The 21,481-nt window shown below is 38.0% G+C and overlaps 7 protein-coding genes across 10 annotated transcripts; 4 read left to right on the forward strand and 3 right to left on the reverse strand.

Moving 5' to 3' along the window:
• Positions 1-12: 12 nt before the first annotated feature.
• LOC130691931 (peroxisome biogenesis factor 2-like) lies at positions 13-1,665 on the forward strand. Of its 3 annotated transcripts, XM_057514972.2 has the most exons (8): positions 13-65; positions 162-220; positions 290-367; positions 438-500; positions 560-751; positions 818-1,018; positions 1,084-1,281; positions 1,336-1,665. In XM_057514972.2, exons 2-8 carry the CDS (start codon positions 197-199, stop codon positions 1,411-1,413), a joined length of 834 nt encoding a protein of 277 aa, XP_057370955.1. In that variant the 5' UTR covers positions 13-65; positions 162-196; the 3' UTR covers positions 1,414-1,665. The 3 variants fall into 3 exon arrangements, with proteins under 3 accessions (XP_057370955.1, XP_057370954.1, XP_057370956.1); XM_057514971.2 differs by lacking the exon at positions 13-65 and having other exon boundaries at positions 77-220; XM_057514973.2 differs by lacking the exon at positions 13-65 and having other exon boundaries at positions 77-220; positions 827-1,018.
• Positions 1,665-3,415, reverse strand: LOC130691930 (3-ketodihydrosphingosine reductase-like). The gene is made up of 7 exons (XM_057514970.2): positions 3,215-3,415; positions 2,993-3,158; positions 2,795-2,937; positions 2,540-2,731; positions 2,298-2,465; positions 2,133-2,234; positions 1,665-2,026 (listed from the first exon to the last, which is right to left on the reverse strand). The coding sequence occupies exons 1-7, from the start codon at positions 3,341-3,343 to the stop codon at positions 1,916-1,918; spliced, it is 1,011 nt and encodes a 336-aa protein (XP_057370953.1). The 5' UTR covers positions 3,344-3,415; the 3' UTR covers positions 1,665-1,915.
• A 227-nt stretch (positions 3,416-3,642) lies between these two features.
• LOC130692493 (suppressor of cytokine signaling 5-like) lies at positions 3,643-5,325 on the forward strand. The gene is made up of 3 exons (XM_057515607.1): positions 3,643-4,372; positions 4,473-4,909; positions 4,977-5,325. Exons 1-3 carry the CDS (start codon positions 3,794-3,796, stop codon positions 5,161-5,163), a joined length of 1,203 nt encoding a protein of 400 aa, XP_057371590.1. The 5' UTR covers positions 3,643-3,793; the 3' UTR covers positions 5,164-5,325.
• Positions 5,326-7,273: 1,948 nt separating this feature from the next.
• LOC130692097 (cyclin-C-like) lies at positions 7,274-8,804 on the forward strand. The gene is made up of 7 exons (XM_057515167.2): positions 7,274-7,428; positions 7,494-7,600; positions 7,659-7,865; positions 7,928-8,051; positions 8,137-8,261; positions 8,330-8,528; positions 8,630-8,804. Exons 1-7 carry the CDS (start codon positions 7,397-7,399, stop codon positions 8,706-8,708), a joined length of 873 nt encoding a protein of 290 aa, XP_057371150.1. The 5' UTR covers positions 7,274-7,396; the 3' UTR covers positions 8,709-8,804.
• On the reverse strand, positions 8,750-10,087 carry LOC130692096 (folate receptor beta-like). The gene is made up of 4 exons (XM_057515166.2): positions 9,822-10,087; positions 9,562-9,756; positions 9,069-9,287; positions 8,750-9,012 (listed from the first exon to the last, which is right to left on the reverse strand). The coding sequence occupies exons 1-4, from the start codon at positions 10,002-10,004 to the stop codon at positions 8,815-8,817; spliced, it is 795 nt and encodes a 264-aa protein (XP_057371149.1). The 5' UTR covers positions 10,005-10,087; the 3' UTR covers positions 8,750-8,814.
• Positions 10,088-10,634: 547 nt separating this feature from the next.
• On the forward strand, positions 10,635-14,019 carry LOC130692106 (E3 ubiquitin-protein ligase KCMF1-like). Of its 2 annotated transcripts, none has more exons than XM_057515180.2 (12): positions 10,635-10,978; positions 11,138-11,305; positions 11,368-11,507; positions 11,574-11,661; positions 11,726-11,858; positions 11,938-12,173; positions 12,241-12,339; positions 12,488-12,555; positions 12,634-12,803; positions 12,862-13,079; positions 13,142-13,363; positions 13,428-14,019. In XM_057515180.2, the coding sequence occupies exons 1-12, from the start codon at positions 10,963-10,965 to the stop codon at positions 13,736-13,738; spliced, it is 1,869 nt and encodes a 622-aa protein (XP_057371163.1). In that variant the 5' UTR covers positions 10,635-10,962; the 3' UTR covers positions 13,739-14,019. The 2 variants fall into 2 exon arrangements, with proteins under 2 accessions (XP_057371163.1, XP_059350647.1); XM_059494664.1 differs by having other exon boundaries at positions 13,458-14,019.
• A 3,314-nt stretch (positions 14,020-17,333) lies between these two features.
• On the reverse strand, positions 17,334-21,452 carry LOC130692102 (SID1 transmembrane family member 1-like). Its single transcript, XM_057515175.2, has 19 exons — positions 21,195-21,452; positions 20,952-21,121; positions 20,740-20,879; positions 20,520-20,675; positions 20,298-20,442; positions 20,142-20,225; positions 19,932-20,060; positions 19,771-19,871; positions 19,623-19,699; positions 19,324-19,544; positions 19,198-19,251; positions 18,938-19,135; positions 18,821-18,877; positions 18,652-18,712; positions 18,337-18,576; positions 18,205-18,269; positions 17,855-18,139; positions 17,665-17,778; positions 17,334-17,588 (listed from the first exon to the last, which is right to left on the reverse strand). Exons 1-19 carry the CDS (start codon positions 21,313-21,315, stop codon positions 17,526-17,528), a joined length of 2,481 nt encoding a protein of 826 aa, XP_057371158.1. The 5' UTR covers positions 21,316-21,452; the 3' UTR covers positions 17,334-17,525.
• Positions 21,453-21,481: the final 29 nt, after the last annotated feature.

Below are 21,481 nucleotides of genomic sequence, written 5' to 3' on the forward strand. Positions count from 1 at the left end.
GCGCTCCTTTCTCTCCAACTGCAACATCAACACATAGCACAGCATGTGAACACCATTATCTAGCTGTAATCACATGTCTTTTATGTACTGAGGCCGTCGTACGCGATATCCAACGGAAATAGAGATACTGTTACATTACCAACAACAAATACTCTCTATAGACATACAATTGTGTATCCAACATAAATATATCACCATGGCAGTGTCAAGACAAAGTCAGGTAGCTAAACTTATTTCTTAACAAGTCTGTGTGTAACCAAGTTTGAGATAATCTCATTTTTATAACCAGATAGACGCCGTCGAATTAGACTCAGAATGTTACCAACTTTTCCAAACTCAGCTAAACCAGTCTTTCACACATTTACCAGTATAAAAGACATTCATATTAATGGTTCCTACAACATGGAATATCAAGTTTTTTTTCTTCCGTCTGTTAGATAAACATCCTAAAGAAAATTGAACCAGAGATTTCAGCATTGCTGAACCTTGCTGTTTATGTGGTAGAATGATGTTACTTCCTTCCTTGTGAATCTCTCAATCTTTGTGCATTTTTATGTAGGTCCCCCTCTATACAACTTCGAGCCTTGTGAGCCATAAGCTATTGGGCATTGAGTTTAGTGACAGAACAGCTAGTCCACTCATACAAAAGAAATTTTATGCTTATAGCTTTGCCATAGTTGGAATGAAATGGATTTCCCAAAGATGGAGTACATTATCATCACACATTTTAAATGAGGGAATGATGCAATCAGTAAGTAAATAGATGTTTACTGTTATTTTAAATTTAAATAGTTGAATACAACAATGTCGAACACAGGCTGCCCAGTTCCTAAGTTGGTTGCATTTGTCTTCAAAAATATTCAACCTACTTAACAGCTTAGTGTTCCTGAAGCAAGGGCTGTACCCTACAGTTTTACACAGGGTTTTAAACCTTAGAACAAACCTGATTGATCCAAACCAGCCAAGGTCTACAGACCTTTCTACTTTAACTAGGGAATTACTGTGGCATTCATTTGCTGTGAGTAGCTACTATTTTATACAATACCAATATACATAAGTTCTATTAACCGTGTATTGTCTTAGGAAACGTTGATGTTTATATTGCCCTTAGTTAATGTCCATCGAGTCAAAAGCTGGTTCTCGAGAGTGGTCATGCTAAGAGAAGACACTCAGACCAACATAGCAGTGGGAAAGAATTCACTGTGTGCTATGTGCAATGAAGTGCCCATTATTCCTCAAAAAGCTGAATGTCACCATACATTCTGCTATTACTGCTTGACGGTAAATCTTAAAATAAATGTTCTGATCCGAGAGTAACGTTTGGATGTAATACAGGCAAGTTTAGAAGCTGTACCTGAATATACTTGCCCCCTTTGTTCGTATCTTATCGGCAAGGGACAGAAGGATGTTTAGCAAGCTCAGTCCGAGAAAATCGAATGGATTGCTGCTACTTATTACGTACGGAAATGATTGTGATACAGGAAAAGCTGGATTTAACAAAAATTAGGGGCATTACCAAACTTTATTTTACTACAATCACATCGGCGGCGAACACTTCTATTACTTTCCCTATACGTTCATTTGTTCTCAAGACGAATGCAACAAATCAAGTACAAAAATGTAAAATGTTATGAAGAATTTATACACGTTAAGGTAGACGCCGAACGGAATGAAGATATGTGCATTAATTTCTTGCTTGAAGAATAACACAATAATGACTATGTAAATTACGGTTTTTGAAATGTGATTCAAACGAAGAATTGGGAATGTGTGCTGAAAGCTAACCTTTTCCCGCTGCATACAAATAGATATTAGAAAGTTATTGCGGTTTAAACAAAGATCCTTAAACCGAACAATTATAACACGTGTAGCTTCCTGCGATCGAAGACGAGAAAATAGTTTCCTTCCTTTATTATCACAGAGAACGCTTTTTCTTATCTCTGTTCTCCATGCATTTGACAACAATTCGGTCAAATTTAAACAGATAAAAGACAGAAACTAGACGAACAAGTCCCATTGAAAACACCTAAACGAAGTGCCAGTAAAATTAAGTATCTTTTCCATTTTTTCAAATCAATTAATTAATGAATCAATATATCTTTTATATCTTTTAAATTTTTGTGTATGCCTACCTGTATGAGTAAATCAACGAATGAAGTAACAGGTGACATTCCAGCGCAAACTGTTGACTGCAGAAATCCCTCCAACCCAACCGTGCTGACAAATTTTCCTTTCTATATGGTACATAAAGGATTCCGTTTAAGAATTACAAGTACGTTAACGTTCACACAGCTTACTAAAGTGTGATCCAGTAAAGCTTTTGCGACCGTTTCAGGCGAGAATAGCCCAGCCGACTCAGAAATAAGGCGAGTCTCTTCCGGTTTGTCTTTATTTTCTTCAGCAAAGCCAGGCGTATCCGTATCCGGTGGGAAACTCACAGTTATTGTTAGATTGTAAGGCTTCAACTACTTTTAGATAGGCAAAGGTTTTGGTTGTTATTCAAGCTATGAAAAAAGCTCTCACTACTTAGAGCAATCACCTCCATGGCAAGCGCTTCCGCCAAACCCCGTAATGCAAATTTTGATGCCGCGTAAGCAGCAAATCCATAAATGCCGCACAAACCACCTTGTGATGACACAAATACAATGCCCCCTTCTCTTCTCCCTTTCATGCCACTAATGACAGCATGTGAAAATTGGGCTGCTCCAAGGTAGTTGACAGCCATTAATCTCTAGAGAGCAAGTTTGCAGGTTTAATGAAGTTTATCAAAGGTGGAAATAGTATTGATGGTTACCTTCATTTCATCTACAGAAGTATCTTCAAAGCGTGCTGCTTTAGCATAGCCTGCACAATTAGCTAATAGAAATAGGGGTCCTAGTTCCTCTTCAGCCTGTAGTACTGTGCGTTCGACTTGTTCATATGACCCACTCACATCAGCTAGGTAGTAAGACCATTAATTTCAACAAATATTTAATTAATATGTTCAATTTACTGGAAAAACATGACACTTTTTGTTCAGCAGCAGAAGCAAACTTTAAGATTTCAGCTCTGGCTTCTTCAAGAAGGGCTGGGTTTCTTGCAACTAAGGACACATGAGCCCCATTCTTGACACATTCTATTGCTAAATATTTTCCAATGCCACTTGAGCCTCCAGTTACCTGTTGAGAAAAAAAAATTGCATTGCTCATCAAAAAGATAATAGACAGGTTTCTACCATGACATGTTTTCCTTTAAGACTTCTAGGTTTGGCAGCATAAAATCCAACCCAAGTCCCAAATATTAGGGCAATACTTGTCACTATAACGAACTCAATCGTCATAAGATCCCAAATGATATGAAGCATTTTTCTTTAAACAACTACCAGAACGGGTGAATTAACCGCTGAATCAACGATTTTATGATAAATTAAAACAAATAAACTCGGAAGTGGTTAAGAGTAGACAGAGGCCCCTTCTGCCAGTTTCGCCGTTGCGCAGTAAAATATTTAATTAGCATTTTAAGCAGAATGCAAATTTCATTTTGCTCGATTTCTTTTTTAAGAGATGTAACTGAGCCTGTATGATTTCTCAATAATTTCATTAATTCAAGCAATTTTCACAAATTCTGAAAATTCCAGATATCTTTGGATACTTTCTACAAGATGTCACTTCCAACAAGGCTTTTTTCGTCCGTCATGGTGAGTGGTGTTGGTTTATTGATAACGTGATAACGTAATCAAACGCAAATGAGCAGAACTCGCAAGTGTGGAAGACTCCCAATGGATCATAATAGCCTATTCTTCTAATTAATCACAATGAAAAAACTCAATTGGAGTGGTTTAGATTTTCTTCGGAGGGATCGAGGCGCGATCGCTCGTGAATCGAACTCGAATACATCAACCCAATTAGGGACCAATCGATGGAGCTCCGAGTCCAAGCTTCAAATGACAGATTCAGTTTCTCAGAGCAGTAGTGATTACAATCAGGAGAAACCCCTCTCTAACAAAGGCAGGTTGAGCTTCAGTGATCTTCTACGCCTAAAGAAAAGTCCAGGTGAGTCTGGCTATGCAGAACCTAAGACCAAATCAAGTATACTGGACACATTGAAACGCAAGTTCAAGATTGCCAGGAGTGAACATTCTCGCATCAGAAATATGAATAAACGCCACAGTTTCTCCCTTTCCATATCCTCAATAGCAGAAGAATCATGTGATCGGGATTCACTACCAAAGAGTAAAACTCTACCTACTGTTCAACAGACTTGTCGCTTGTGTTCCATGCCCAACTCAGTGAGAAGTACAAGGGGGAATTGTTGTGATATTCATAGTGAACTAGATCCACTTGCTGAAAACCAAGATGACCACAATGACAACAGTTTACCAGTAGCTGTACAAGTAAGGTCCTTCTCCCATTAAAATAAAATCCCTAATTAATAATTGCCTTATATATCTATGTATATATAATGATATAACATGTGTGTATCTATATCTACAGGAAGTGAGGCCACCTCCTGTAAATGGTTCAGAATTGTTACATCCCATTAGTACTGCAGAAACCGAAATGTCATCACATAGTCCTAGCAGCGTGGCGGCACTAACCACAGCTGCCTCCAGTAACAGTAATTTAGCGTGGGAACTTTTCAAGTTGGTTAAGTATGGATGGTATTGGGGACGGATGACCAGAGGAGAAGCCGAACGGAAGTTGGTAGATCAGCCCGACGGAGCTTTTCTGGTGCGCGATTCAAGTGACGATTGTCACCTGTTGAGTCTTAGTTTTCGATCCTATGGTCGAACCTTACACACACGAATCGAACACACTAACGGATACTTCAGCTTTTACGCTTACCCCGAGGCCGAACAGCATAGCAGCGTCGGTCAGCTTATTGAACATTTGATGGATACGTCTCGTTCTGGCATATTTTGCTACTCTAGGTAATTAGTAACATACAAATTATAAATGTTTTTTGAAAGTTTGATCAGAATGAATCAACCGATTTAGGTCACGCTCTCCTGGATCACCCTCATATCCCGTCCGACTGACCAAACCTGTATCACGATTTTCTGAGGTGCTACCGTTGCAATACATGTGCCGATTCGTCATCCGCCAATACGTTAGGATGGATCACATAGAAGCTCTGCCGCTGCCCGAGTCTCTCAAGTCGTTCATCGTTCGGGGCAATTCGTAACTATGAAATTCTCTCACAAATGTCAAAGGAGTGCCTCTCCATTATTGGAGAGAGGGATCTAAACATGCTGTTGATCGCATCTCGTGGATCTATGCGTGAATCGGATAATCAGTATAAAATATATATATATATATATTCTAATACAGTGTTTTATGCTGAAAACCATCTACAGGTGAAAAAAAACGTTTTTGTACAGTTCTAGTTCTACAGTTAAAATCAGAAAGCGACAAAAGTTAGCCCTTTAAAAAAGTTTGGGTAGAAAGCAATACTGCTTTACCACCAACCCTACTAAATGAACACAGCAGATGTGGCTTATATATTCGTTTTTATAATTTAAATGTTCATTTTCTTAAATCTTCCAACGTTTTCGAAATTTGTTTGTTTGTTAGTGAAATTAACAACGTCCTTAATGAAGAACCCTTTCACCTGTTATTCACTGTCTAACAAATTATTAGATTAAAATTTAAGGAAATATTCGGATATTGTAAAAAGGAACTTCAACGGGCACAGGCTTGAAATTACAGTTAAACTCAAACGTCAAAGCTGCAGCAAATGTAAAAATGCTACTTTTGATCCATTAGTGAAAAAGTACTCACTCCAAAAGCAGGCATATTCAATCTTTTTCCGTCATTACACTCACCATCACTATCATAGGTCATGGGTTATGTTTGGTAACGTCCTTGTGTAAGACCTTTATGCTGTCACGGTGGTACATCTTCTGTACAAAATAACATCGACCATAAAACGGTCTACTAAAGGCTGAATCGAGAATAAAATTCTGATAGAAATAAAGGAAAAAAATACTCAGTTCCTGTGTGTGCAACATAAAAGGGTCATAGCATTCAGTGGAAGTGTGGATATTCCACAGTTTACCTGACCAACATCTGCGGCTAGCAGTTTGCACACAGAAACGTGAACACTCTGCGTTAGAAAGCATGTTTTCCTTTTCATGGTACCATCGGTTTTTGAGTTGTGATTGGTATATTTGATTTCCTTTCCCTTCCATTTCAAGAAAACCAAAACCGATCTAACGGATTTAAGTTACATACAATTTCCGATTTAATTTCTTTCTTTCTTTTTTTTTGTGATTCAAAGCAATTAAAAAATTATTGTATCACATTCCAGTCCTTGCAGTCTAGTCTACCGCGTAATTACTTAGAAGAAAGGACGCGTAGCAGACCTAATTTCCTTCATCTCTTTTGCAAATACATTTCTTCCTGACTTTAGCATGCCTTCAAAGCGAACTGTGGTGTTTGATTCTTGGATGAGTAAAAAAAGATTAAAAATAATAAAGGCACGTTCTATATACATAAGCTGCCTATCTGAATGGGTGACACTCAAAGCAAAATTCGGTTGGGATTTACGGTCCTGGCACTGTGATTATCACCCACGCTTTGTATTCTGTAGTCCCCGGGTTCAAATCCCGCCACCGCCAATTTCCAAGCACTCCCTTCCCTCCATGCTTCCCTCCATGCTCCCCCCCCCACCCCCATCCTCAACATTCATCTCAACGGATTCGCCAGATTCTTCACCTCATCGGATTACGCAAGATTCTTCATCTCATCGCATTATATATTACTACATCTTCATCGCTTCGGACATCATCTGCACAAAACAATTGACGCTGGAAAAGCCTTCAAGAAAGATGAGCCATGCCTACTATAAAGGGGCTAAATGGCACCACACTAAAAAAACACACACACTTGACACGCATACAGACGTTTCACATCGATGCGCAGCTAATCATGTATGCGACCCTCTTCGATACCCGTAAGTTTTTGGTGGTTCTGACCAACATCTGGCAGTTTAGTAGGTAGGAGGCTAGTAAATTAAAAATAATATCTGAAAGAAGACCCTCTTCGATAAATGACCAACATCTGCGGCTGGCAGTTTAGTAGGTAGGTAGGCTAGTAAATAAAGTACCAATTAAAAATAATAAAGGAAAATGCAAAAAACTTTATATTCCGCAATGTAGCAATATTCCACCAAGCTATTCCACGCTATTCATAGTAGGTCCAAGTGTACCCTTCTGTCAACAGTTTCGGAAGTCGACGACTCCTCCCATTTCCACTGTAATTTCCACGGCTTACCGCCCCAAGGATACCACTCACCGTACTCAACCGTCAGTCCCCCATCTCAGTTTACAATAGTTGTTGTATATTACAGTTGTCTTGAATGACAGGTAAACCAAATTAAGTAATAAGGAAACAATTAAAACCAGAGCCGAAAACAAATGGCTGGGAATTTCTGGCAGAGCTCACACTGGTTAGTAATGCTTTTCTAATTTCTTAATGAATATTTGTCTGATGATTCATTTTGGAAAATCGCAGTCAGCAGTGGTTACTAGATCCTTCTGACCTGGTTCGAGAACGGCAAGTGGATTTTGCTATCGTAACAGAGGAAGATTATCAAAAATTATTCATATTCTTCAGTAACTGTAGGTTATTTCACTGACTATAACCTTACCAATGTAAGTAGTTCCATTTCAAAATCAGTCATCCAGGTTCTGGGAGAGCACTTGAAACTGAAACAGCAAGTCATTGCAACTGCCACTGTGTACTTTAAACGTTTTTATGCACGAAATTCTTTGAAATGTATTGATCCACTATTGCTTGCACCTACATGCATATTACTGGCTTCAAAGGTGGAAGAATTTGGCGTAATTTCAAACAACAGGCTCATCACTACTTGTCAGTCAGTCGGTATGTGAATCACAATTCAAATGAAACAAATACTACTATTTAATTTTTTTCCAATTAAATAGTGAAATCTAAATTCAACTATGCCTATCCTCAAGAATTTCCTTACAGAGCAAATCACATTCTTGAGTGTGAATTCTATTTATTGGAAAATATGGATTGTTGCCTTGTTGTTTACCAACCTTACAGGTACTGGATAATCTGTATTACTGCAATTTTTCTTTTTTACTTTTGTTTCTTTAAGCAACTGTTCTTGTTTCAAATGAACCTACAGGCCACTTGTCCAGTTTGTTCAAGATATTGGACAAGAAGATCTTCTTGGATTGTCCTGGAAAATAGTCAATGATAGCCTAAGAACTGATATCTCACTCTTGTATCCCCCATACCAAATTGCATTAGGTTAGTTTGATTCATTTGTATTGCGTGTTCCGTTCTGTTCTTTATCTTCATTTTATTTTAAAATCTAGCTGCAATGCAAATGGCTTGTGTTGTGCTACAAAAAGACGGCAAAAATTGGTTTGCAGAAATTGCTGTAGACACGGACAAAATTCAAGAGATCACTCGCCAAATACTGGCGTTGTACGATCTTTACAAGACGTATGACGAGAAAAAAGAAATTCAGGGATTGCTGGCGAAGATGCCAAAACCGAAATCACAGCCAAGTCGGTAGGGTATTTTTTAAATATGCTAGTTCCAAATTTTTTCCCTTTATCACATTGCAAAAAAAAAACTTTCAAATTGATTAATACACTGTGATAACTACGTAGGCCTCCATCGTCAGCGCAGTCACAGGACCCTAGCGGAATACAGGGCACAAATGAGCAGTCCATGAGCGTGACAAATTGATAGTATCCTAAATTAATTTTTTTTATATTGCAACACAAACATTGTGTTATGAACAATTATTTAATACATGTTTTTTTTAACAAAATGAGAATGCAATTTCTCTACCCTAGTTAATAGACAACAGCAAGGCAGGAAGGATGTACAAAAGTGACTGAACTGAAGAAACTTCGTAACCTACAGCCCTGTTACTCTGTTGAATTTTCCAGCGTGCTACGTTTTCATTTGGGTTGCCTTGACTACCGTCAAACCAGATACGCATGCAGGGTTCAGAATTATCGGTATACTTCCAGGAATGATCCCAAACCTTGTGCAAAATTTTTTAATATAGTGAAAGCAGCAAAAAAAAATCATATTCCTTACCCGTTCACAGAAATTAGAAGAATTTTGAAAGATTTCAGAGAACGTGCGACATTCTGATTCAGGTCGGCAACGATTGGTCCCATTAATCCATTCGAAGTTCAACGTCCAGTTGTCTGTACAAGTTAAATCATCCTTGCAAGCTTTAAACCAATCATCACAGTCGGTGGCACAGAGAGGCACGTCTAAAAATCTTTCTCGTCGCATTTTCATGCTTGATACCTAGATCCATAAATATATTATATTTTCTGACATATTGACATTTAAAAAAGTTATTTAGAAAATTAGTATTCAGAATGGTATCTCAGAATTGTTAAGTTCTGATGAGATCCAGGGGAATTTCCTACAGGCTATTGTTTTTCAACATATTTGATGTGCTGTTGAATAATCAAGCATGAATAACTTTCTACTTTGAACTTGTCAAATATCTTAGACAAAGGTATTGTATATATTATTATGGGGAGTAGTTATTTCATCTATTTTAATCTCAACTTACCATCTGAACCCATGGGCCTACATTTGGTGAACATTCATAGAAACACAGATCTTGCACAAAATGTTCAAGGCATTTGTTTGACATTTTGTGATTGGGGCAGTGGTTGTAATTGAAGCCATACATTTCACCTCCATGACCATGAGCCTTCATTGTGGTGTCTCCAGTACAGCATGAATTGTTTTTCCATGGTGAACACTGAAAACAAAATGTAAGAATACGCATAATAAGAACAGTAGCACATCGAGAAAAATTTTGCGTACCTGTTCGTGTAAAGAATCTTCCGGTCCAGGCTCTCGTTTGTGATTATTGCCATCAATACAGGAGTTTACCAATTGCCTTTTATCCTTTATGCTGATTTGACTAAAAGCTGAACTAAGCAATCCTAAAATTAAAAAAATGGTGACGAAATAATGTCCGACACATCTTTTTTGATGGGAGCGCATGGCCAAAGCCAAATATCTTCTGCTAGAGGAGCACGTCGTGAATGGCGGTCCGTACACAGTCCTCTTCCCAATGCGAATGATCGTTTTCGTGCTACACAACGAACAAAGGGAAGGGTTGCGGCCTTCGGCTCGTTTCAAAATGCATCGGCTAGGATGTATGTTAATTGAGATAATAATGAAATCACGCCAATATCACCACATCAGCACCGCTTCATGTATCAAATCACGTTTCATCGTGTGTGCTTTTTGGTTTCCCTTTGGTTTTATCTATTAGTTAGTCACATCAAAGTTTTCTTTCGGCAGTGAAATAAAAAATGGCAGAATTAGCGCTCAATAAATACTCTTAAGGTAAGTGTTTTATGAAACATTTTTGAAAATAAATTTCGAACTTCAGGAAGCTGATTCTTTAGTTGGCCTGGTTAGCATATAAACATATGCAATTGGATGGCATACCTATGCATGTTAAAACAATTAATATATTCTTTACACACATCCTTGCTAAAGAGCGTTACAATAAACTAAAATAAATGACGGTAACAATGGTTTTCTTTTTAAAGAAAACGGTAAACTTGAAAAGCTTGAATTATCGAATTCGAAAGTCAAGGATCCAGTCAGTAGATGGCATTCTGATCATTTTTCGACGTCACAATATGGCCGTGGTTTTCTAGAGAATGTTTTTCCATTCATCAGCAGCGAAGACATTTTCTGATTTACGGTTTGTTTGCGTGATTACCCAATGCAGATACGCCTATCTGCTTGGTATTCATTAATTGTCTTCAGATTGAATCCCGGTCGTCGGAGTCCCTCACGACCCATAAATATCGATTTTTGAAAAATCCTATATTCAGCTAACACTGTCTAGTTAAAATTAGGGAGTGCGTTTCTCTTGTGAAATCAATCAAAGACTCAGTTGCTTTCTCCGGAGAATTCGATTTGAAAAGTACTCTGAAAAAAAGAAATGTCTAGGCATGAAGGTAAGTCCTAATAATAAATAAACCAAACATTTTGTCTTTGTCAAAAATTTCATAAAGAAAAAATATTTTGTTATACTATTCTGATCCTCAGTTTTTATGTATTATATTTTTTTAGTTAACAGCATACTTGAGATCATAATTTTCTTCATTACTATTTAGGTGTCAGCTGTGATTCTTGTATCAAAGGAAATTTTAGGGGTTTACGGTTCAAATGTTTGATATGCTACGACTATGACTTGTGTGCAACTTGCTATGAGGCAGGAGCCACCAACACACGCCACACTGCAGATCATCCCATGCAGTGTATACTCACCAGATCAGACTATGGTTTGCCATTTTAGTTTAACTTCTTATTATTTTTTAGTCATTCCAATTATGCTTTTGAACAGATACTTTCTATGGAGGGGAGTCAATCAGCTCAGATACACCCCAGTCTTTCTCATGTCCTTATTGTGGGAAGCTTGGGTACACTGAGACAGGATTGTATGACCATGTGACCTCAGACCATACAGAAACACCTTATGAAGTGGTAAGTCTTTTTCTAAACAAGGTATTAGCATTAACCTTCAATATGGGAAACTAAAATTTTGATTAGGTTTGTCCCATATGTGCATCATTACCGGGTGGAGAACCTAATCAAGTTACAGAAGATTTTGCTGCCCATCTTACCATGGAACATCGTGGTAAAATTTCGTCCACAATAAATATTAAACTAATTTTTGTTTACCGATTTGTACTTTGCTATAGGTGGCATTATTGGCCATAATGGTGTTTTACGAGAAGAAGAACCAGGAGGAATTGGTCGAGGTGTTCGTCGTATTCCGCATCCAGCTCGTGGATCATCTGGCCCCAGAACACGAAGACCTAACATGCACTTTACGTAATTCAATATTATAATTAGCGTAGAATGTTCCCTTTTGTACCTGAAGCTTTTCTTTCTTTCGCATTTTTTTTCTTAGTTCTACAGGTTCTGTTCTGACATCGTCGGGAAGTACGCCTGGATCTAATTCCAGTTCATCGAGAGAGCGTGATCGGGAACGCGAAAGAGAGGCCATGGATCCTATCGCTGAACTTCTCTCTCAATTGAGTGGGGTTCGTAGAGGACTGAGTGGTGTCTCTGGGGCTTCCGGTCTTGGTAGTGTTCTTGGCTTGGGTGCCCTTGGATCGTTAGGCGGAGCTCTGGGCTCACTAGGAGGTAAGAGGCCTGCTATAGGTTTGTCCCCATCATTTAAAAAAATATATCTTAATGATTTCGACCTCAGCTAATTTAAGTGGTCCGTCGCCTGGCTCCTCCAGTTCTGGCTTGCCAACACCTTCCGGCAGAGGAAGACTATTGGGATTAGTTGGAAGAGACAATGCGGGTACGCATCACGCAAATTCTAATTGCAACAGTTTTTAAAATTTTTTACTTTGAATAATTTTTTTATGTTATATTTTCTAATAACTTTTTTATTTACTATAACTATATCATGTATAATTAGCTTCATTATTATTTTCTTCATGATATAGGAGCGTTTAGTGAATTAGTCAGTAACGGAGCAAGTGGACAGTCCCAGCCGCAATTAGAGCGACATCAGGTACGAGTTCTTCCATTTTATTGGTAATGATGATGATTCACGGCTTGTTACCAGACTTGTTTTGATGGTAATAAATAGGCGCTGAGACTGCCACGGCGACAGGCACAAGTCATATCAGCACCGTCAACGTTCTCATCAACGAATGTTAATACCGGTGCGGCACCTAATGGTTCCGGTTCAGTTGCACCCACCAATATTTCAGTTGGTAGCCGCGATTCAACAAGCAATTCCCATTTACTCTTATCAAGGTTTGTTTACTTTGCGATGCAACTTCCCGAGATACACATTAAATATCTGTTATTTTAGGTTGGGAAATGTACTAAAAGACGATAGGAAGGAGTCGAACAGTAAAACCTGTCAGGATCGAAGTCTCTTTATACAGGATCTAATCCTTTCCACTCTTGCTGCTGGATTTGAATTGGACATTGACGGAGATCTGACCACTCCTTTGTCTAGTGTCGACCTATCTCGGGATGTTTTGCCTACTGATCCTCCTCCTAAGAATGACCTTACACCGACGAGGGGTACCACTTTTTTGGAATTCCACTTAAAGTAAGATTCTTATTAACGTTTTAATATCATTTAGCGAATCACGTTGGTGGGACACCTGTGACATTGACCACAAGCAGTACACTGGGCATAGTGGGAATCTCTGCCGCCGATACTATAATTGTGTCGCCCCCAACGTCAGTTACTACTGCGTCCGCTTTCCCAGAAGGTTCATCCAACAGTCGACCTACCACCGTTATCAGTGGCTCCCCAGTGTCGACTAGACCCAAGCAAACGGTTCATCACAACGAACCGAAAGGTAATAGATTTTTGATAAACAGAGTTCACAAAGGTATTCATAGTTTGTTTTTTTTATTAAACAGGTTCTGGTAATTCAACGTCATCCGTAACAGGGCGACGAGTAACTCATCACCAGGCGCCACCATCAAGTATGCGCGTTCCCAGTGCCTCCTCTTCTTCAAACTCATTGTCAACGTCTTCGCGACCGCCTGTTCACAGCTCGAGCGGCGGGATCGGAAGTGGGTCCGTTGGCTCCATGGTTAGATCAAGGAGTCATGGCACTAACGGAGCTAGTGGGACGTCGGGGGCTAGTACTGGAGCTCCCGGTGGATTGTTGAGAAAGCCAGCACGACCACAAACCAGTCATCCTCCCCCTCCCCCTTCTTCTCACTAATGTATTCTTTTTTTTCCATATTTGCTTTGTCTTCGTCTGAGAATCGTGGGCGAGGGTAAAAACGGATGACCAAGAAAGTGTCTAAGAAGATGTCCGTCGCTCTATTTGGTTGGTAATCTTTATATCCTGTCTGCTACCCTTCGCACTCCTCTGGAAGTGCCTGACTGGAACAAACACAAACTGACGCAAGACTTCTACTGTGCGAATAGAGAAAAAATGGAGACAAAATTAAGCAAATAATTGAGGTTGAAAATGATAATTTGTTTGATCTTTTAAACTACCGAAAACAATTCTGTTTAGGGCCATTTTTCAGTGTGATGGCTGCCAAAATGTAAGAAATGCCCTATCTCTCCCTTCCAGTAACCTATGAAGGATTTTGATTGCAGCAGCCGTGTAGCATATATATATTCACAAATAAGAAAGGAAAAAAAAAAAAAAGACAGCTTTCAAAAATTTTTCTTTTTCTCCTTTCATTTCTTTACTTTATTGATAAAGAAACCTCTTGATTTTTTATGTTACTAATTTTACTGCGCTAAGCTGAATGTTGATTTGCTTTGTAGGTAACGCACTCTAAGTTTTGTATCTGGCTGTTTTCCCTTTTTTTTCTTTCAATTTTTTGCTCCCATTTCACTTATGCATATATATTATATTATTATAGGGAATTTTCCGGGCCTTAATTTCTTCTTTCACAACAAAGCTGCTGGCTAGTCGAAGTACAGAGATTGAAGGAGGCGAGAGACAGAGGAATGTTCTATGAACTGATATTTTGGAAAATGAAATGTTTGTTAATCACAGATACACACGCAAACACGTGCCCCAACTTAGCCGTCGGACGCTGGTCTTTTTCACCTGGCATTGTTTGTTCATTTATTTTATTATTTTTTTTGTATGATTCCCAGGATGACACGTCGGACTGCCATCGATTCGAATCGACAATTGAGTTACTGAATTCTGATCGACCGATTCTTTTTCCTTTTGAATTCGTCTCCCTTTTTAAATTGTATATCGAGCAGATCAGTGACATTAAATTATGAAAACTCCTTGTTTCCCAACGTCATCAAAACAGACTTTCTGTGTTGATCATTTCTCCATCCTTTAAGCCTTTTACTGAGTTTGTTCCCTGGCGACCGCCTCCCCATTTTTCTCCTTCCCTTCCTTTTTTATAGTGGAAATAATTTGTTTCATTGAATCGATTGTATTTGCAGTCCATGGCGCGCATAAATGTAATTTCTTTAAATAGTGGTCACATGATGGATTGCCTATAACAATAAATTCATTAATCTAACACTTAATGGTTTTACAGTTATCGAAGTGCAAGGTGTGGGGCCAGCCACACAACAAACGAAATCAAAGGAATGTTAGCGCTCCCACTTTTTTTCATCCGTTTTGAAGATTCTAGAAAAATGTAGCAACCTAACAATAAAACAAACTCGATTTTCGTAATTTCCGTGGAATTATTAATCAAAATCATGTTCGAAATCATATTTAATACTGTATCTAGAATTTTTACAAAAAATCCATATGATCAAAATCAGGAAACAGATAGACAATGAAATCATCGGTGGATGGTATGAGCCATATGGCAGAGTTTCAGTTAGTTTGTTCAGTTTCTTTATTTCTTACCCTCCTACTCTTCCTTAGCATTTTTCTTTCTTCAGCTTTTATGACGGACACGAAAATCAATAAGTGCTAACTTTTCTTTTATTTAAAAAATGGCTATTTTAACGAGAAAACCAATAACTTAATTGAACTCAGCGTTCAATTCTAATTATGCCGTGTGATTTTTGTCGAATTCCAAGACATGTCGTTTTTGGCCGATTTTGATAAAAGTGGTAAGGCTATAGCCTTTGCACTTTTTCATTTTTGGCAAAATTTTAAATTTCGCTTAAAATACATGTTTTCGATTCAGAATTGAATGCATAACACGGAAATCAATTTTTTTTCCAATTGGCCTTAGGATTTTTTAATTAAACGTAAAAAACGAAAAAATAAGAAAAGTCGGGCTTATTTAGTCGGGCTTAAAATTTTTTCTGCAAAAACTGATACTCATCAGAATTGGTTGAATATTACAGGATGTACTCAAAATTGAATGCTGATTCCGGAAAAATTGCTATTTTTTAAAATTAAGTCAATCGCTTTTGAAATGCATCGAATATTTGAAACAACGCTAGCGCGCCAGTACGCAAAAGCGCTAGCGCGATGTAGCACAAATTTTCGGTGTATTTCAAAAACGGTTGCTTTAAGGAGGAAGCCAATAGCGGATTCAAATCAGCGTTCAATTTTCTTTATACTGTGTAAGTTTCATTGAATTCCAAGGGATTGTCGTTTTTGGCCGATTTTGACGAAAGTGAGAAGGCTATAGCCTTCTCACTTTTTCATTTTTGGCCAAAACATAAATTTGATTTAAAATACATGATTCCGATTCAAAATTGAACGAGAATCACAAAAATGAAGCTGATTTTTACGTTGGACTCATAGCTTTGTTAATAAAGGGAAAAAACGGATGAGAAATGCTTGCGCGCCAGCAGCGCGTCGTGTGTACTTGCGAGCTAGCGTTGTGTTAAATATTCGTTGTATTTAAAAAACGATTGATTTGACGTAAAAACCAATCACTTTATCGTAATCAACGTTTAATTTTGCTTGTTCTGTGTGATTTTTATCGGATTCTAAGAGTTTTTATTTTTAGCCGATTTTGACAAAAGTGGGAAGGCTATAGCCTTCTCACTTTTGGCCAAAATATAAATTTGATTTAAAATACATGATTCCGATTCAAAATTGAATGAGAATCACAAAAATAAAGTTTATTTTTGCGTTGGGCTTATAGTTTTTTTAGTAGGCGGAAGAAACGGGTGATAAATGCTAGCGCGCCAGCAGCGCGTTAATCCCATTTATTACAAAAACGGCTGGTTTGACGAGAAAATAAATATTTTTCCTGAAATCAGCGTTTTATTTGAGGTTAATTTAAACTAAATTTAATTCCAAAATTATAGACTGAATTTCTGCCATACTCAAAATTAAGCCCGACAAAATAAGCCCGACAAAATAAGCCCGACTTTTTGATCCATTAAATTTTTTTTCGAAACATCTAGATATAGCAAAAAAAAATCCTAACTTTGATACAAAATTAAACGAAAATCACAAGTGTGTCGTTTGTTTTTTCCTAGGGCTTATAGTTATTGAATAAATCGTAAAAAACAACAAATCCAAATATGTGCGCAACCAGCATTTTCTTTCTGTTCATTGAAAAAACTGTTGGTTTGACGAGAAACAAACCACTTTATCGAAATCAGCGTTTAATTTTGAGTGTTCTGTAAGATTTTTATCGGATTCTTCGAACATAGCTTGCTAAACACGACTTTGACTTCAAGCGATTTTTGCGCAACTATTTTGAAATTACATGAAGTTCATTGCAAACTCATAGACATTCAACTTCGTTAAATTTTGAATCATTTACTTTCATAGCAATAGATCCCTTGGAAAAATGCTCAATTTGATTAAATATTTTATAACTAAATTTGCATGCAGTTTTTTAAAATATAAATTGTCCTGTTAAACAGTAGCGTGAATACTTGGCAATCGTCGTAAAACAACTAGGTTTCTTCAAAATCAATTCGTACACGTTGGGTGTTTTATTTATTTTTTTTTTTTTTTACATCCGTCTCGAGAATCATCACATACTGATTGCAATGACGACTAGCACGTTAAACAAAACGCTTCGTAAAAGGTAAGTTCAAATCCATAATACAATTCCGTGAAGAAAGATGGGCGCAGGCTGAGTTTCAGTAAGTTAGAAGACCGGGATTCTATCGCGAGGTGTATAGGCCAGGTCATCATCCAAGGTAAGAAGGGTCTTGAAAAGAAAAACATTATGCAATACGTTTTCAGAGGAATTCATGGCTTATGTTATATCTAAATCTGATTGTTACCATAAAAGAGAAAAACAGACTGGCTGCAGATAGGAAATGCCAAATGTCATGGAAATCGTAGAAACTAAGAATCGCACATTCCTGATTGAAAACTCGCGATTCAGCAGCACGTTTCTGGGGATGCAAAACAATCAGTGAAATGAGATCAATTAGTTCAAGAGGAACCAACCATTTAAAACGCTGATATTACCCTCCATGTAATGGCCTTATTGATGAAAAAATACATTGCGGCACCCCACGAAAGTGAAGCCAAGCAAATGTAAAATACCGCCTGACCCAGAATTTTCTCACCATGACGCAATTTCATGATAATGTAGAATGAGGTGTACAACATCAGATTGGTGATGAAAATCGCTAACATGTACGAGGCGAAATCCGGTGGACGTTCCATCAATCCATAAACCGCCAACCCCACGTTAGTTAAATTTCCTATAACCAATAGGAACATGCGATCGACGTACATTGGTCGAAACCACTACAATCGAAAATGAAATGAGTTGAGCTTGAAACGATAATTCAAATTCAATAAAAACTATTTACATTCGATGGCCCTGCTTGGAAATCGTTCCAAAAGACCACGTAAATTCGTTTGAAAACACCAAAGTCTGTGAAAGAAATTAAAAGATTATAGAAAAACTGAAGATTCGTAACCTTAGAGACCCGTTTACATACTTAATTTCCATCTTCCCATATAATATACTTGCGCAGATAAGGCTATGCAAGCCAGTAGATGAAGTGCAGAGAATACAATTCGGAATGCCAAATTGTCTTCGAATACTGAGATGACACCAATCAGAACAACAAAAGCCAAAACAGCAAAAGCCGCATGTGCCTCGGCATTGATATCTGGATGACGAGTTTGGTAAATTTTCAACATGCAAAGCATGCTTATCACATACATGAAAGTGGTATCTACAGAAAAAAAGTAATAATAAAATTAACATTTGCCTGAGGTATAGCATTAGGAACATGGGCGGGGAGTATTACCAAACTGATAGTTGGCATGCGTCGGACAGATGTGGTAACAGGCACTTAGTACGCCTTCGACCTTTTTAAAATGTAATATCAGGTAAAAGTTGAAAGGAAATTATCACACATGTCTGTTGGAATATGACATTGTTGCCACTAAATTTGATAAAGGCAAGGAAATCAATACCATTAATGCTGTTCCCATGGCATAGAAAAGGCCGTAATGTTGAGGGATCCCATAAAACTGTGGGATAAAACACGGTACAATATGAAGGCTTGTTTAATACTCATAAACAATATTCACCTTTTCTAACCGATCGTGATTTGCTTGTGCTTGCCGCCTGAGAACATCTCGGCGAGCGGTGTTAATGATGAAAAGAAGCCCTAGTAGGACGTAGCCAAGATTTGAGTAGACATGGTTAAAATCCGTCAAATCTCCCAAAGGATGGGCGCAGAGGAAGTTAAAGTAGCACAGGTCTTGATCACCCGTATCGTTTAAGACCTGGATTTTTCAAAAATGGTAAATGGAATGGATGGAGCGGTAATCTTATAAAATGGTAGTACTTTTTGGTAAATGATGACCAGTTGCAAGACTGGCAGAGCATAAAATATCGCCACCTGTTCAAATATATGAAAAATATCTAAAATGAAAAAAGTCATTTTTATACCATTGAAATTATGGAAACCCACGATCAGCAAGTTCCACATGTAGAGTTGAGATTTTTTGCCGTGGAATCGAGACCCTTTGTGAGATAGGTCAGCGACGAACAGAAAGGTTTTGGTCCGTACAACATTTTTGTCACTGTACGCATCAGGCATAAGATCAATGTCGGTAATGTCTAGTGACGAAGAAGAGCGTGAAAGATTTTCTGACTCCAAATCTCTTACAACAGGAGCCTGACCGATGATCGCTATGAGACAAAACAGTTGAAATTGATAAAAATACAGAAACCAACTCGAATTTTAATCTGGAAATCCGAAATACTTACGCGTAGAAATGGACCCATAACGGGAAGGCCTATTTCGTGCTTCAAGTAAACTTGGTTCTAACACATCGGGGATAGTGCTAAAACAATAGAGCATAAAAAAGTATAAAGGATTACCATAACCAATAACATAACCACCAAAATGAATTACTTTCTGCACGTGAAGCAAAAGGCAACAAAGGCCCCAACATAGAAGAGAGCAAATATCCCCAAAACTCCTATAACGGCAGCCATAAAATCAATGTAGCTAACCTGGCATCCAACGGAGAATGAGCGAAAAGTGTTCTGAACATTATTGGAAAATAGTTTTACCTTTTCATGAATGACAAAATGAACAGTTTTCTGTCTCAATGGCGGTGGGTTGTTTCGTTTACCAGTACATTCATAATCATCAGCTTTGACGACAAAGACAAAGAAAAAGCCAAACGGAAATCTTTCGCGCTGAGTACAATATGAACGTTAGATTTTCTTTATCACATTTAAACTTGGTTGTCGTAGATCCGTCTTTAAAACATCACTTACACTTATGGTCATTCCGGTTTTGTTCATCAGTGTTTGCCAAATTCCATCATATTTTAGATCATGATCCATGTCGAACACGGGGCACTACATTTTAAAATACGATATGTTTGCAATTTAGCTAGAATATTAGATCAATGCGCGAGAAACCTTTAATACCGTTAAGTTTTGGACCGAGACTGACATACAATAGTCATCATCTGAAGTAACCGTAAGTAGTACATTCGTAACACCTTCAGGAAATAGGAATTGGTAATACTTCGGCTCAGAGGCCGTCAACGCAACTGTGTGATTTTCGTCCAGCCTGAAAAAGAAAATAATTTGAGAAGAGTTGTCATGAGTGTAGGCCACCACCATTTTCTTAAAGAACAAAGGGCCTACTCGACAACGAAGTCTGCGATAGGAGAAACAGAGGCAACAAAGCTCAAGTTTTTGGGATCTGACGTGGATACTCCGAGGAAAAATTCGTGTTCCACGCTTTCGTTACGTTTTAACGGCTCCGTGCAGAGTTGACGGCTCACACTGCTGTACTCTTGCCTAAGGGAAGATATTGTTACTGCTGGAATAAATTCAGAGTATTATCATATTGTATATGATATACCATCCACTTGCAGTTTCAAGCAAAAGTGGGAGTTGCCACGACAGAACTGCTTTTTGTTGCCTAACGACTACAAGAATAGGGTTTTCTCTGAAAGCAGTTTGGCTAGTAACTTGAACTGATAAGGCTTGGTTTTCCAAAAGCTAAAAGTGTGTGTCAATGAGAATTATTTATTTATATAAGGTTATTTTTGATAAAACATTTTTCATACATACATCTTGTTTGTAGGAATACTGGAAAATGTATTCCAATGTGGAGTTGACAGCAAAACTGTATTTTTGGTTGAGTTTTGCATCTATGACCCTGGTATGAACCTTCTGCTGATACCTTGAAACTGAGTTTGTATCATAACTCAAGTCTTTTCTGACAGCAGAATGACTATTTCCTGGTTTGGAATAAAAGCAGTTTACGACGTGATGTATTTCTATTACGAATAAATATTTTAGGAAGTAACCTACGTTTGAAGGCGTATCTCGCCCTGGCAAGACTGTCGATTTGAACTGCAGCAAAGTAAGTGCCCAACAAAGCGGCAACCAAAGCTGTTATCGACAACAATTTTATTTTTGTGGCGGTGTTCATGCTAATTCTTTAAAACATCGAGCAGTACTCGATGAATGACATGGACCACAAATGAATCATACTAGTTAAAACGTCCGATAAGACTGACGTTTTGGACATGAAAAATACCTAGAAACTGCAGACTGCAAAACTCTGGAACTGTTTCCGAAAATAACGGCATCTAGCG

The sequence above is a fragment of the Daphnia carinata genome, chromosome 1 (genome assembly GCF_022539665.2).
Source record: "Daphnia carinata strain CSIRO-1 chromosome 1, CSIRO_AGI_Dcar_HiC_V3, whole genome shotgun sequence".
Lineage (NCBI taxonomy): Eukaryota > Metazoa > Arthropoda > Branchiopoda > Diplostraca > Daphniidae > Daphnia > Daphnia carinata.

What these genes read in the sequence shown, in the direction of transcription:
- LOC130691931 (XM_057514972.2), top strand. Translation starts at nt 197, where the DNA reads ATGGCAGTGTCAAGACAAAGTCAG. An exon ending in CAGTGTCAAGACAAAGTCAG is followed by an intron (nt 221 to 289) that starts GTAGCTAAACTT and finishes TTTTATAACCAG; the next exon opens with ATAGACGCCGTCGAATTAGA. An exon ending in TACTGTGGCATTCATTTGCT is followed by an intron (nt 1,019 to 1,083) that starts GTGAGTAGCTAC and finishes GTATTGTCTTAG; the next exon opens with GAAACGTTGATGTTTATATT.
- LOC130691930 (XM_057514970.2), bottom strand. Translation starts at nt 3,343, where the DNA reads ATGCTTCATATCATTTGGGATCTTATGACGATTGAGTTCGTTATAGTG. An exon ending in TTAAAGGAAAACATGTCATG is followed by an intron (nt 3,159 to 3,214) that starts GTAGAAACCTGT and finishes TTTTCTCAACAG; the next exon opens with GTAACTGGAGGCTCAAGTGG. An exon ending in CTTTACTGGATCACACTTTA is followed by an intron (nt 2,235 to 2,297) that starts GTAAGCTGTGTG and finishes TGTACCATATAG; the next exon opens with AAAGGAAAATTTGTCAGCAC.
- LOC130692493 (XM_057515607.1), top strand. Translation starts at nt 3,794, where the DNA reads ATGAAAAAACTCAATTGGAGTGGTTTAGATTTTCTTCGGAGGGATCGA. An exon ending in GTTTACCAGTAGCTGTACAA is followed by an intron (nt 4,373 to 4,472) that starts GTAAGGTCCTTC and finishes CTATATCTACAG; the next exon opens with GAAGTGAGGCCACCTCCTGT. An exon ending in GGCATATTTTGCTACTCTAG is followed by an intron (nt 4,910 to 4,976) that starts GTAATTAGTAAC and finishes CAACCGATTTAG; the next exon opens with GTCACGCTCTCCTGGATCAC.
- LOC130692097 (XM_057515167.2), top strand. Translation starts at nt 7,397, where the DNA reads ATGGCTGGGAATTTCTGGCAGAGCTCACACTG. An exon ending in TTCTGGCAGAGCTCACACTG is followed by an intron (nt 7,429 to 7,493) that starts GTTAGTAATGCT and finishes GGAAAATCGCAG; the next exon opens with TCAGCAGTGGTTACTAGATC. An exon ending in ATTCATATTCTTCAGTAACT is followed by an intron (nt 7,601 to 7,658) that starts GTAGGTTATTTC and finishes TTTCAAAATCAG; the next exon opens with TCATCCAGGTTCTGGGAGAG.
- LOC130692096 (XM_057515166.2), bottom strand. Translation starts at nt 10,004, where the DNA reads ATGCGCTCCCATCAAAAAAGATGTGTCGGACATTATTTCGTCACCATT. An exon ending in AAGATTCTTTACACGAACAG is followed by an intron (nt 9,757 to 9,821) that starts GTACGCAAAATT and finishes TTTTGTTTTCAG; the next exon opens with TGTTCACCATGGAAAAACAA. An exon ending in TAGGCCCATGGGTTCAGATG is followed by an intron (nt 9,288 to 9,561) that starts GTAAGTTGAGAT and finishes TTATGGATCTAG; the next exon opens with GTATCAAGCATGAAAATGCG.
- LOC130692106 (XM_057515180.2), top strand. An exon ending in AGACCTAACATGCACTTTAC is followed by an intron (nt 11,859 to 11,937) that starts GTAATTCAATAT and finishes TTTTTTTCTTAG; the next exon opens with TTCTACAGGTTCTGTTCTGA. An exon ending in TGACCTTACACCGACGAGGG is followed by an intron (nt 13,080 to 13,141) that starts GTACCACTTTTT and finishes AATATCATTTAG; the next exon opens with CGAATCACGTTGGTGGGACA.
- LOC130692102 (XM_057515175.2), bottom strand. Translation starts at nt 21,315, where the DNA reads ATGAACACCGCCACAAAAATAAAATTGTTGTCGATAACAGCTTTGGTT. An exon ending in AGTATTCCTACAAACAAGAT is followed by an intron (nt 20,880 to 20,951) that starts GTATGTATGAAA and finishes ACACACTTTTAG; the next exon opens with CTTTTGGAAAACCAAGCCTT. An exon ending in AAACCGGAATGACCATAAGT is followed by an intron (nt 20,061 to 20,141) that starts GTAAGTGATGTT and finishes TATTGTACTCAG; the next exon opens with CGCGAAAGATTTCCGTTTGG.